The sequence below is a fragment of the Sorex araneus genome, chromosome 5 (genome assembly GCF_027595985.1).
Source record: "Sorex araneus isolate mSorAra2 chromosome 5, mSorAra2.pri, whole genome shotgun sequence".
In the NCBI taxonomy this organism is placed as follows: domain Eukaryota; kingdom Metazoa; phylum Chordata; class Mammalia; order Eulipotyphla; family Soricidae; genus Sorex; species Sorex araneus.
In genome coordinates, this window is record NC_073306.1 from 29,861,040 (window position 1) to 29,875,823 (window position 14,784).

At 42.7% G+C, this 14,784-nt stretch overlaps 1 protein-coding gene across 1 annotated transcript in view; it reads left to right on the forward strand.

Moving 5' to 3' along the window:
* Positions 1 to 14,784, forward strand: part of EIF2B3 (eukaryotic translation initiation factor 2B subunit gamma) — a 100,726-nt gene that overhangs the window by 27,554 nt on the left and 58,388 nt on the right. Inside the window, exons 4-5 of the mRNA XM_055139687.1 lie at positions 4,649 to 4,808; positions 12,146 to 12,257. Coding sequence (XP_054995662.1) covers positions 4,649 to 4,808; positions 12,146 to 12,257 — 272 coding nt within the window. The remainder of the gene's footprint in view (positions 1 to 4,648; positions 4,809 to 12,145; positions 12,258 to 14,784) is intronic.

The following is a 14,784-nucleotide window of genomic DNA, read 5'->3' on the forward strand; positions in this document are numbered from 1 at the left end:
AACAGAGCCTGGCAAGCTACCCGTGGCATATTCAATATGCCAAAAACAGTAACAAGAAGTCTCACAATGGAGACGTTACTAGTGCCCGCTCGAGCAAATCAATGAGCAATGGGATGACAGTGACAGTGATACAGTGATGGGCTGGAGAGATAGTATAGTGGGCAGAATGCTCACCTTGCATGCAGGTAATCGGGGTTCAATCTGTAGCATCCTGTACATTCCCCCAGGCACCACCAGGAGTAATTCTGAGTGGAGAGCCAAGAGTAACCCCTGAGCAACACCAAGTGTGGCCCAAAATTTAAAAAAAAAAAAAGGAAAGAAAAATAGTGTTTTTGGTACAAATTCTATATTCACAATAAGGAATTTTGAACTGTAATATAAGACATCTTGAAGGGTTTGCTTTACTTTCTGAGCCAAACATTACTCTCTGCTTTAATAAAATGTGAGTTGAAATCATCCATTTTCCCACCCAAAGAAGGAATCTTGATTTTAAATTAAAATTCCAGAAAAGTTGGAACCTTTTATAAAAATTTCTGTGTAGATACTCATTTTATTCTTTAACTTGTAATAACCCAGGTCAGTATTTTTAAACTCTCTAAGGTAGTGGAGCTTGCTTTCCAAACCAGCGCTCAAACAGAAGCCTAGAAAAAAATTTTTTTTTGCTTTTTGGGTCACACCCAGCAATGCACAGGGGTCACTCCTGGCTCATGCACTCAGGAATCACCCCTGGTGGTGCTCAGGGGACCATATGGGATGCTGGGAATTGAACCCGGGTCGGCCGCGTGTAAGGCAAACGCCCTACCTGCTGTGCTATCACTCCAGCCCCAGAAGCCTAGAAAATTTAATGAGATACTGAGTGAGTATAGTGGGTAAGGCTCTTTTCTGGCTTGTAGCCCACCCAGGTTCAATCCCCAAGACCCCATATGGTCTTTCAAGCACCACCAGGAGTGATCCCTGAGCGCAGAGCCAAGAGTAAGCATTGAGCACCACTGGGTGTGGCCCAGAAACAAACCAGGAATACCAATGAGATGAAATTGAGGGCTGGGAATGTAGTACTGAGCACATCCGTCACATGTACAGGGCCCTGGGCCAGACTTCCTCGGGAACCTCTGGACATCTGTAAATGTGCTATGGGTGCAGTGAAACCAATGAAAGGCATTGCTGCATCTCAACCATCTCACAATACAAAATTATTATGTGATTGATAGTAAATTAATACTAATATAAAGCTTATAATAGATGAATATTCATGTTACAAGAAAAGAAACATTGATATAGCCAATTTAAATTTCAATATAAGGGCCCCTATGCACTGCCAGGATGGTCCTGGTGGTCCCTGGCACTGACAGCACAGGGCTGGCGCAACACCCCCTCCTGGGACCCTCACGTTGAACCTCTGCCTGGTTGGCTGGGAGTCACCGGGCCCCCTGAGAACTGCATGGGTGGGTCCCTCAACTTTTTTAAATTGAAAATTTAAGAGATTTCTTTTCTAGTCGATTGTATATTAAGTCTCTGTTTTCTTCACTTATTATAAAATGCCACATTAGAATGTACAGGTGGAAATTTGCTTAATATTTATTAAGTAGCCTTGGGCTGGGAAGGTGGCTTGCCTAGCTTGCATGAGGCCCCACATTAGTCCCCAGCATTCTGTGGCCCCTTGAGCACCATCAGGTGCATCCCGGGTGGCCCTTCATCACCACTGGGGTCGCCTTTGTGACCCACCCCCAACATAGCTGGTCCAAGCATTACCACAGTACCAGGCCTGCACAGAACAATCACTGCACTCTGCCTGAGTATTGCTAGGAGTGGCCCCTGGAACCGCCAGTATTGGTGGGGAGGTCCACCCAAAATATAATAGTGAAATACAATACACCGAGTAGCCTTACTTTACCATTCCTATTTAATATTGTCTAGTTTAAGTTTCTTCCAGTTTTCTAAAGAGAGCCTGGCTGCACAATGGTTACGTGACTCGATAAATGCTAGATACGTTCATCATTATAACCCAGTTGATGGGTCTTTATTTAATTTGGCTTTTTGGGTCACACCTGGCGATGCTCCAGGGTTACTCCTGGCTCTGCACTCAGGAATTACTCCTGGCAGTGTTCAGGAGACCATATGGGATGCCGGGGATCAAACCCAAGTTGGCTGCATGCATGGTAAACGCGCCCCCTGCTGTGCTATCACTCTGGCCCCATTAATGGGTCTTTAAACTACTGAAATTGTATTTCTTTAAGCATTATTCAGATACTAGAGAGATAGATCAGTGACAAAAGCTATCTTTGCATGCAGGATGTGCCCAGTTTGATTCCCCAGCATCAAAGCATTCCTCAACACTGCCAGGAGAAACCCTTAAACTCTGAGCCAGGAGTATCCCCTGAGCATAACAGGTCTGGTCCAAAAAGAAGAATCAAGGGGCCGGAGCGATAGTACAGCAGGTAGGGCATTTGCTTGCATGCAGCCAATCCAGGTTTGTTCCTCAGTATCCCATATGGTCCCTCTAGCACCGCCAGGACTAATTCCTAAGTGCAGAGCCAAGAGTGAACCCTGAGTATCGCCAGGGGAAAAAAAATAAAAAATAAGAGAAGAATCAAAACAGAAAACCCACTATTTAGTAGTGCATATTCTTCAGTTACATGAATAGTCATTATTCTGTGTTAAATACTTGATAGTTTAAAACTACAGAAAAATGGGGTTTTGTAAAGTACTAATAGTAGTAATACTGCTTACTCCATAGAGCTTAATCCATAAAGACCTGAGATAATGCATCTAAAATTGCCACAGTAGCTAGTTGGACATATTTAGTAAATGTTAGCTATCATTATCAATTATTGAAATGAATCTAAATTGTTAGAATTATAATCAAACAAACTCACCACTATAAGGAAATCTTGAGGAGGGCTGGAGAGAGGATACAGGGGTTAAGGCCAGTGCTCCTTACAGCTAGGAGTAGGCCCTGAGCACCCCCAGGAGTTCTCCCTCCCATCCTGCAAAAAAAAGGAAAGGAAGAAGAAACTTTTACATCATTGATTTATTCGTTTATTCACATTATTAAATGTCTGGTTTATGCAAAGTTTTCTGATCAGTAGGCCTCATTTTTCTTACCCATAAAAAATAGGTACTAATAGGGGCCAGGGCAATAATACAATAGTTGGGCATTTGTCTTGTGAGCATCAAACCTGGGTTCGATCCCCAGAACCCCACATGGTCCCCTGAACATTGCCAGGAGTTATCCTTGAACATAGAGACAGGAGTAAGTCCTGAGCACCACTGGGTATGAGCCCCACTCCCAAGCCCCCAAAAAGGGGTAGAATAATAGGGCCTGAGATAGTACAAAGGTTAAGGTGCTTGCCTTGCTTCCTCTACACCTAGTTCAAATCCCTGGCACCACCTGTGTTCCTTTGAACACAACCAGGGGTCACCCCTGAACTTATAGCCAGGACTAGCCCCTGAGCATTGCTGAGCATGGCCCAAAAGCAACACCTCCCCCCCCCCAAAAAAAGGTGGGACGAAAATTATTGTTGATAGTTCTCTCCCCCATGGTTTTGTTACGATGATTAAATAAGTGACTGCATACTTGAGGTTGCATTGTGATAGTTTGTTAGCTAGACTGAGGTCCCAAAGGATGGCATTCATCCTGTTTCTTCCCAGTAGTCTAGCAAAGTGCCAGTGTTATAGTCTTTTATAACTATATGGAATCATCAAACAATGTGAAAATACTTTTCAACCTATAGTTGAAATTATGAGTTTAAGATAATTCTATAATGATAGAAATGGACAATGTGCTGTCTTTCAGACTTCTGTAGAGCCAGGATTCCAGAGATGGCTCAGGAATAGGAATAGTAAAGCACACACAAAGGGAAGGTGTCATTTCTAGGCCGTCACTCAGCATAGTTCTGTTAATGCAGACACAGTTTTGTTACTTACTCTGCCCAGCAGGTAGAGCATTTGCCGTGCATGTGGCTGACCTGGGTTCAATTCCTCTGTCCCTCTCAGAGAGCCCGGCAAGCTACTGAGAGTATCCCGCCTGCACGGCAGAGCCTGGCAAGCTCCCTGTGGCGTGTTCAATATGCCAAAAACAGTAACAAGTCTCACAGTGAAGATGTTACTGGTGCCCACTCGAGCAAATCGATGAACAATGGCCGACAGTGCTCCAGTGCTGCTCTGCTGCTATAAAAAACATTTGAATGCTGGAGAGAGTGTACAAAGCTTAAGGTGACTGCCTCGTGTGCAGCTGTGGCCATGACACTGGTTTAAATCCTGCCACTGTGTTTGGTCTCCCCAACCCCGCCCCCACCTCTGCCCCAAGCACAGTCAAGTGGGACCCAAAAACAAAGATTTGAGGGGCTAGAGACATAGTGCAGACAGTGAGGTGCTTGCCTTGTTGCATTGTGCCTACCCGTGTTTGATCCCCAACACTTCGTATGGTCCCCCCAAGTGCCACCAGGGGTCACTCCTTAGCACAGAACCAGGAATAGCCTCTGACCACACTAAGGTGTAGCCTAAATCCCCACCCTATCCCACCCCTAAAGGAATTGAAAACAAATGTCAGCTTTGTGTGTTGTTCTAAACCATTGTGAGTTTGTACTGTGATGATTTGCATGACCTATGGCCCTTTCTGATACTGACTTTCTCCTTTTCTTCTTGATAGACAGATGTGCTGGTCCTGAGCTGTGACCTGATAACAGATGTTGCTTTACATGAGGTTGTAGACCTGTTCAGAGCTCATAATGCATCACTTGCCATGTTAATGAGAAAAGGCCAAGATGGTTTGCAGCCAGTTCCAGGTCAAAAAGGGAAAAAGAAAGCAGGTAAGGTGACCGGAGCTCAATTTATTTGTTGATTTTTCTAAATAATTATTATCATTCATGCTTTGAAGCATTTATTGAGATCTGCTATGCACTCAGGCACCACCATACTAGGAGTTGATTGATGACATAAAACCAAATAAGATAAAAGTCACTGACTTGGAAGAAGCTTAACTACTGATTAGATTCTGTGATGTTCAAGTGGATTTTGTCTGCAGGAATCTCAAGACTGTTTGCATAGTATTGAAATCTCATACAATTAAATGTTTAAATCTAAGAAATAAAATCTAACTTAAAATTTAGAAATGGCTTTTTTTCCCCTATGAAAAAGCTCATGTTATCTTTTTTTGTTGTTTTAGGGCCATACCTGGCAGTGTTCAAATCTTACTCTTGACTGCACTCAGGGATCACTCCTGGCAGGTTCAGGGGACCATAAATGATCCCAAGGATCAAACCCAGGCCCCATGTTCTTTTTTTTTTTTTTTTTCTTTTTGGGTCACACCCGGCGATGCACAGGGGTCACTCCTGGCTCTGCACTCAGGAATTACCCCTGGCGGTGCTCAGGCGACCATATGGGATGCTGGGAATCGAACCCGGGTTGGCCGCGTGCAAGGCAAGCGCCCTACCCGCTGTGCTATCACTCCAGCCCCTCTTTTTTTTTTTTAATTTTTAAAATTTTTTTTCTTTTTTTCTTATTTTTTAAATTTTTTTTCCCATGTTCTCTCTTGATTATGTAAATCTCTCTCTTTTTCTCCCTTCACATCTCTCTAAATTTCTTTCAACAAAAATGATTTTGCTTCACTGAAAAATAAAATTTTAAAAATTCTAAAAACAATTTGGGGCTGTAGAGATAGTATAGCAGGTAGGGCGCTTGCCTTGCACATAGTCAATCCGGATTTGATCCCTGGCATCTCATATCGTCCCCCAAGCATTACCAGGAGTAATTCTTGAGTGCAGAGACAAGAATTATCCATCCCTGAGCACCATTGGATTGGATGTGGCCAAAACCAAAAAATTTTAGCAATGATTTAAATTTTAGTAATAAATTTTTTTAGGTATCTCTTTAGGTGACTAAAATTACTACTGCAGAGCCAAGAGGATTTCTCACAGGACTAAAGAACATGCTTTGTATATGGTTTGATCCTTGACACCACATCACTGTCCCTGTATCACTGTCATCCCATTGTTCATCAGTTTGCTCGAGCAGGCACCAGTAACATCTCCATTCGTCCCTGTCGAGTGCTAGTGTAGTGCAATGACATATTGGGGCTCTTTCAGGGTCAGGGGGAAAAAAATCCAGCAATGTTCATCGGTTACTCCTGGCTCTGCACTCAGGAATCACTCCTGGCATCTAGGGGACCACATGGGGTGTTGGGGATAGAACTTGGGTCATGCAGCATGCAAGGCAAGTGCTGCACCCACCCCCTGTACTCTCTCTCTTCAGCCTGATATTTTTTCCCTAGAATTCTAGTAGTGGACTATTACAGACTATCATACTATTACACTTCTTTTTCATCATCAGAGAGTTATAGCAATCTCACCATATCCAAAAGAAAAAGAATAGTACGTAGTAGGCTGACCAAAGCTATAGAATTCAAGTCGTTAACCTGACGGTGTATAACTGCTTTTCTCAGAGTACTTTTCACTGATTGTGTAACTGGGCTGCTTGGGCTGTCGTGCATTGGTCGGTCGTGGGGGGAATAGAACCCAGGGCCTCCCTGGTGAGGCGTGCATGCCACTGCTGAGCCACCCGCATCACTGACCTACTTTGAATGGCTCTACTAGATCACACTTGATGCAAGTTTAGATTTGCCCTGGAATAATCTGCTTTTGTTTGATTTGGTTTTAGTCTTGGGACCATTCCCAGAGATACACAGGGGCTAGTCCCAGCTCAGCACTTAGGGGTCACCTCTGGTAGTGCTTGGAAGACCAAGTGGTGTCAGGCACCAAACCAGGGTAGGGGTCAGCTGCACATCAGACTACACAAGTACCTTCACCTCTGAGCTATCTCTGGCCCTACAATAATATGTTTTTCTACCCTGGGAAAATCATGTGTTTTGTAGGCTTTGCTTAGCCAGCGTTATAACCCGTTGACTTGCTATATTGAGGTACTATATAAAACTTACCTAGTATTTTGCTATAATTAATAGAGACACTGAGAGCTTTTTTTTTTTTTTTTTTTTGATGGTTGTTGCTGTTGTTCTGGGACTCACCTGGCAATTCGAAGTGCTTACTCCTGACTTTTGATGGGAGGAACTGTAACAAAAGTTTGATTTGCTTAGAATCATTATGTTCATATAAAATGCATATATGGAGATCTGAGTGATAGTACAGCGAGTAGGGCACTTGCCTTGCATGCAGCAATGCAGACCCAGATTCAATCCCTGGCATCCCATATGGTCCCCTGAGCACTACCAGGAATAATTCCTGAGTGCAGAGCCAGGACTAATCCCTAAGCACTGACAGGTTCAGACAAAGAGCAATAAATAAATAAATATTTTTTTAATATATATGGCCATAATTTTCCTTCTTTTTAATATCTTTGTCTGGTTTTGATATCAGGATCATGCTTGCCTCCCAAAATAAGTTTGAATTACCAACCTAATGCCTCTCCCGGGATAGGTGCACAAGTTTTTTTTATCAATTGAATGGATAAGTAAGTGGCTATACTGAAGACAGAGGGTCAATCACAGGAGTTAAAAAAAAAAAAAAGGAAAGGAAAAATGTGAATATAGTTGAATAGTCAGAAACTTTTTTTTTTTTCTTATTCTGGATCTCACCCGGCGATGTTCAGGGGTTACTCCTGGCTCTGCACTCAGGAATTACTCCTGGCAGTGCTCAGGGGACCATATGGGATGCTGGGAATCAAATCTGGTTTGGCTGCATGCAAGGCAAACACCCTTCCCACTGTGCTATCACTCCAGCCCCCAAAACATTTTTTTTCTTTCTTTCTTTTCTTTTTTTTTTTTTTTTGCTTTTTGGGTCACACCCAGTGATGCTCAGGGGTTACTCCTGGCTCTGCACTCAGGAATCACTCCTGGCGGTGCTCAGAGAACCATATGGGATACTGAGAATTGAACCTGGTCAGCCACATGCAAGGCAAATGTCCTGCCCACTGTTCTATCACTCCAGCACCCCCAGAACGTTTTTAAATGGGATTTTTAGTTTGTTTTATTTCTGGTCTTCACAGCAGTGCTAGGGCCACACGGGCTGCGCTGGGCAGTTCCTGACAAGCCCACATGGTGCCAGGGATGGAATCCCAGGCCCTGTGCGTGCCAGACACGTGCTCCAATCCTTTGGGGTCTTTTTTTGGCCCAAAGATTCCTAGTTTTCCTTTTTTTTTTTTTGGTGAGTCACACCAGCAATGCACAGGGATCACGCCTGACTGATAATTCCAGCCCCAAGACTCCTAGTTTTCTTGGGGCTGGAGCAATAGCACAGCGGGGAGGGCATTTGCCTTGCACGCAGCCGACCCGGGTTTGATTCCCAGCATCCCATATGGTCCCCTGAGCACCGCCAGGAGTAACTCCTGAGTGCAAAGACAGGAGGTAACCCCTGTGCAATGCCGGGTGTGACCCAAAAAGCAAAAAAAAAAAAAAAAAAAAAAAAAAGACTCCTAGTTTTCTTGCCTTATTTCTTTCTTGCCCTATTTCTGTAGTTTTTATTCTAAGATTTTCTGCCCTACTCCTAAAGTGAGCTTCACTCTGTAAAAGCAAAAAAGAATAAGCAATGATAAGCAATCTTTTCTCTAATTTGTGTGATAATTCAGAGGTCCCAGTTACTATGGTAGCTTACAAAGAAGCAAATACAGGGAGAGGGAGGCCCGAGAGGGAGAAGAATTCAACCCAAGTACCACAGAGCTGAAAAATTGACTTGTTGGAAATTATTGTTCCCAGGACATTCAGTGCTTCAAGGCTTTCGTGGGCCCAAGGATTTGGGTAGGGTAAGGACAAGGAGTTATATCCAAAAATAACATGGCTGTGTTTCTGCTTTAAATGTTGGCTCATAATCAGATCTTTGCAGACATTGTTTTAGTCTCAAGTTTCCATGTAGTGGATGAATTGATAAATGTCAAAGCTGCTGTGTGGCTTTTCGTTTTGTTTTAATTTGGGGACCACACCCAGCAGTGCTCAGAGACTACTCCCAACTTAGTGCTGTGGGGTCGCTCCTAGCAGTGATCAGGGGACCAGACAGTGCCAGGGATTGAGCCCACGCCTCCCCAGTGCAAAACAGGCACTCCAATCTTTGAGCTCTCTCTCTTGTCCCTGCTTGGTGGCTTTTTGTTTGTTTGTTTTGTTTTGTTTTGGACCCACTTACTCCTGGCTCTGCGCTTAGGGATCACCCTGTGGTGGGGTTCAGGGAACCTTATGGGGTGCCATATGCAAAGCAAACTCATTACCCGCTGTCCTATCTCTCCAAGCCCCATATAACTTTTTATGAGAGTTTCTCACTATTTAGATTTAAATACTGTAGCTGATAGTATGAACGGAGACCATCTGGATGCTTTCAAAAAGCTGAACTAAACACATGTGCCTGGAGTGATACATTTCGTTTCTGAGGATACAGGCGGTTGCTGCTGTTGGTAGTCATGCTGGGATATGTGGTAGTACTAGCAGTGGGATAAATTCATCTTCACAGAGTATTTTTCCTGGAACTCAACCTCAGTTTCTCCTTGCTTTTGGGTTTTGGTTTGGGGTTTTGGGCCACACCCAGCTCCTGACTCTGCACTCAGGAATTACTCTTGGCAGCCCTCAGGGGACCATGTGGAATTCTGGGAATGAACCGAGAGGTCAGGCGTGTGTAAGGCAAGCATCCTACCTGATGTTCTACCTCTCCAGCTCCCCCCAGTTTCTACTTTTCTACTTTTTGTCAGCACATATACTAAAAAGTAAATAAATCATTGATTCATTTGATTATTGTGAAGATCAAATGGGAACATGTATTTTGTTTTGTTCTTAATATTTAAAACTGTTGATTTTTTTTTTCTTTTTGGATCACACCTGGCGATGCACAGGAGTTACTCCTGGCTCTGCACTCAGGAATTATCCCTAGCAGTGCTCAAGGGACCATATGGGATGCTGGGAATCGAACTTGGGTCGGCCGTGTGCAAGGCAAACGCCCTACCGTCTGTGCTATTGCTCCAGCCCTAAAACTGTTGATTTAATGTTCCTATGATACCAGCTTTATGTATATGATTAATATTATGAATATTCATCTGAATATTATGAATATTAACTTATTTAGTCCTCAGAACAAACCTGTGACTAAAGCACTAGTATTATCCTTATTGAATTTGATGGAAGTAATAGAGATTTACTATTCTCTCTAGAGCTCTAAAGAAAGTAAGTAATATTCATAAATAGGTGGGCTGACTTTAGAGGTTCTATTCTTTCATTTTGTATTTGTTTTGGGGCCACACCCAGCAATGCTCAGGGCTTATTCCGAGCTCTGCACTCAGGGATCACTCCTCACAGGACTTGGGAGACCTTATGGAGTGCCGGGAATTGAACCTGGGTTGCCCTACCCACTGTATTATCTCTCCAGCCCTTTGAGGTACAATTTTTAATCATTATGCTATAGTATCTCTATATGAAAATTCTTTCATAAGTGATAGACACTCTACCACTCTTAGTAGCAGATTCTATTAAGTATAAAACACCTTACTCAATGTGTCACTGTATCACTGTCGTCCCGTTGCTCATTGATTTGCTCAAGCGAGTGTCAGTAATGTCTCCATTCATCGCTGTCGTATTCAGGGTCAGGGGAATGAGGCCCATTATTGTCACTGTTTTTGGCATATCAAATACCCCACAGGTAGCTTGCCAGACTCTGCTGTGTAAGATTTTGCATTGCTCTCTTCCGGGACCTTTGTTTTATAGTCTCTGGATGTCGGTCATTGATGAGATTACATGGCCATGGTGGGGCTTGGGGGTGAGGTGGGTCCAGTGACTGCCAAGCTACTGGAAAACTAGGGATCTGGGTGAGGAGACCCAGTCCCGATCCGAGTTCTCAGCCATGGGTCCCACATACCTGGGTTCCTCTGTCAGTTCCTTCATGGGTGAGGTTCATCTAAGCATGTGGAGAGTGGCCTTGAGCATGGCTGTGGCTGGGTTCTGGAGGTTTTCGGCTGCTTGAGGCAGGGAGGGAAACTCAATGTATGGGAATATAAAAAAGATCTAAGATTACTTGCGGCAAGTTTGTAACCTGGTTGGGAGAGAAATAAAGAAAATAGCAATAAGACAACCATATCATTGTCTACTAGAGGAGTTTCCACAGTTAGTAAATATGCATCTTGCTTGATTTGTTTTGTCTTTCTGGGTTTAGGACCACACCTGGCAGTGCTCAGGGCTTACTCCTGGCTTTGTGCCCAGGGATCACTTCTGGCAGTGCTCAAGGGACTTTATAGAATGCCAGGGACTGAAATGGGGTCAGCAGCCTGCAAGGCAAGTGCTTTAATGTCTGTACTATCTCCCTAGATCCCTGCATCTTGCTTATTTTCAATGTTCTCAGCACAGTATAAATCTAGTAAGCTGCGGGCATGTAGTTGATATTGATTGAGGATTTCCTTGAATAATATTATTGCCATTTTCACCATGAACTGACCAAGGGTGGCCTTTTCAGGCCAAAAAAAAAAATTTATTGTATTTTCAGTTCTATACAGTGGGCTTGTGGATTATCCACCTAGACTGTATTTGACTTTTTTCCTTCCTTCCTTCATTTTGATAAATAAAAATTATATATATTTTGGGGATTCAGTGTTCACATATATATGTATATATATAACATAAAATGAAGTGATTACCATAATCACACTAATAAAATATCCGTCATCTGTCATAACAAAAAAAGTTTTGTTTTTGCAAAATTTTTACATTTATTGAATGGTTAGAATAGTACAAAGTATTGATACATTCTTTCTCTGTTATTCTCTGTTAGTCTTATTATAATATATTCAAAGATATATAGTATGTATATATAACAGTGTAAATGTTATTTTCCTGAGCTACTTGAGAATAAGTTGCAGACAGGATTCCCTTTGTCATTAAATATATCAGTGTGCATTTCACACATACATAAAAATAAAAGAAATTACAGGGGATTACATTGAGTTAATAGTTTACAGACCTCATCCAAACTTCTCTAGCTAACTTAAGAATATCCATTAGTGCAGGATCAAAATGTGTTGACACCCTTGTTTTAAACAACGTGGTGATACGTGCTGCGTAACACTCAGGCCTGTGTCTGGCTCCAGTGTGTCGTGAGCAGGTGTCCCGTCCTCTGACTTCGTCGTGCAGGCAGTGACTGGCTTTGTTTGACGTTCCTTCTTTTGTTTGACTCAGTGGAGCAGCGTGACTTCATCGGAGTGGACAGCACAGGCAAGAGGCTGCTTTTTATGGCTAATGAAGCCGACTTGGACGAAGAACTGGTTATTAAGGGATCCATCCTGCAGAAGTAAGCCCTTGGGTTTTTCTCTTTTGGCTTTTCTCCTTGTTTTGAAACAAAACAAAACCACCCAGTGAATGGGAAAGAGGGAATGAAAACTAGATGATACTGTGTGAAATTGACCAAAGTATGTGAATGTTTTCCCCTGAGATAGGATGGAGGCTTTCCTCACTGCACAAGTTTAGCTTTTTTCTTTTTTTTCCCTGTGTCTTTTCTTCCCAAGATCCTACAGATCCTACATAAGAGTCAGGCAAAGCAGCTATGGGAGAGACCATCCTCTGACTTTCTGTTTCTAATAATTCGACAACTTCTGATACCTAATATAAATGTAGAATCAGCCTGTATTTGTCTGTTGTCACTTGTTTCACTTACTGTATTGTCCTCAAGGATCACCCATGGTGTAGTATGTCAGAATTCCCTCCCTAAGACTTATATATATCCACATTTTCTTTATTTATTTGTCTGTTGATAGACATTGGGCTACATCCACCTCTTGACTATTGTGAAAAATTCAGTGTACATGGGCGTGTAAATATCCCCTCAAAATCTTCCTTTGAATTATTTGGATATACTTGGGATTATATGCGAGTTATAATTGGAGTTGCTGGATCATATAATCATTCTCTTTTTAATTCATGCCTCTATACTGTTCTCTATAGAGTCGCACCATTTTACAATGCACAAGAGTTTTGATTTCTATACATGCTCGCCAGTATTTGTTTTTTCCTTTTTTCTTTTCTTTGTTTATTTGGTTTTGGACCATACCAAACAGTACTGAGGGCTTACTCCTGGCTTTGTGCTCTGGAATCACTCCTGAGAGGGCTCAGGGGACCGAATGTTGTGCCTGGAATTGAACCCAGGTTAGCTGTGTGCAGAGCAAACACCCTACCCACTATATTTACCTCTTCAGCACTCTTTTTATAGTAGTTACCCAATGGCAATTAGACCATATCCTTTTTAATATAAGGCTACATATGTACAGCCCACTTGTTTTATTCAGTCAATATTTATTTATTAAGTGCTTTCCTGCATAAACTTTTTCATCAGAAGCCTTATAAGTAAATGCTTCATTCTCTGACACCATTACTTAAGAATGCTAAATAGAGACCAAAGAGATAGTATGGCAGGCAGGGTACTTGCCTTGAACATGGCCCACCCAGGTCCAATCCCCAGTACCCCATATGGTCCCCCAAGCCAGGTATGATCTCTGAGTGCAGAGCCAGGAGTAAACCCTGAGCACCACCAGGTATGGTCCAAAAACAAGAAAAGAATGCTAAATTATGTTTTTTCCCGGTGTGGAATGAATGTGAAAGTAAGTTGGAAAAGAAAGGTGTCTCCTTGTTATTGCTATCTAGTACAACAAAGGAGGAAGCAAATATCATAGTATATATTTTCTTTTGTTTTACTTTAGTTTCGAAGCCAAAGCCAGTGGTGCTCTGGTTTTGTAGTCTTATGTCAACAAAAACTATAGTAAGTCAGCACCCTCTTATGTAGCTTTTGGAGGGTCTGTTGCTCAGCAAATAGAGGCACCCTGCTTCCTTCCACTAGGATGGGGAAGCAACCTCTCTCCCATTGGAGATGCATGTTGGCTCTTGGGTCCTGTGTATTGCTGATTGCACATGTGTGAGAATAACGCTCTTCTAGACTTCCCACATCATATGAGGGTCCCCAGGGCCACCCTCATAGTATTTACACAGCCAGAGATTGAACTGGGACCTTAAAAGTGCAAGGCATTTGTCCTACCCCTTTGAACTATCTCCCCAGATCCCACTTTAAAAAGAAACACTAGAAGCATTTTTACTGAGATAATTCTGGGAAACAGAAGTATAGATAGATGATTCCTTTCTTTATAGCCTTCCACATTAAAATTTTTACCGCAATTTTGTTTTGTTTTATTTGGGAGCCACACCCAACAGTACTCAGAGCTTACTCCTGGCTCTGCACTTAGGAGTCACTCTTCAGTGGTACTCATGTGGAATGCCAGGGATCAAACTCAAGTTGGCTGAGTGCAAGGCAAGCACTTTATCTGCTGTACTATCTCTCTAGCTCCTCTAACTTATTTATTTATTTGGGGTTTGGGGCCATACCCCGTAATGCTCAGGGGTTACTCCTGGCTCTGCACTCAACAATCACTCCTGGCAGTGCTCAGGGACCGTATGGGATGCCAGGGATCGAACCTGGGTCAGCCATATGCAAAGCAATTACCCTACCCACCGTACTATCACTCCAGCCCCAAGGGTGGTTATATTTTTAAGCATATGCTCCAGTGAATGAAGACGTTTCTGTATCCTTTGCTCTTGATTTGGGGAAGTACCCTTTTCCAGTTTAGTGCAAATTCATGGATGGGTGGATTTCAGGGGACAAAGTGTCTTTGTTCTTGTACAAAACCAGGTTTCTTAGTACACTTGACCTAACAGCTTTTGTTGGATTGTTCTTGTTTCCATTTATAAAAAGCAAGTCTAGTCAAACTCTGAGCAACTTTCCATTTTGTTTAATTTTTTTTATGGTAGTACTAATTCACACATCCTTGGATAAC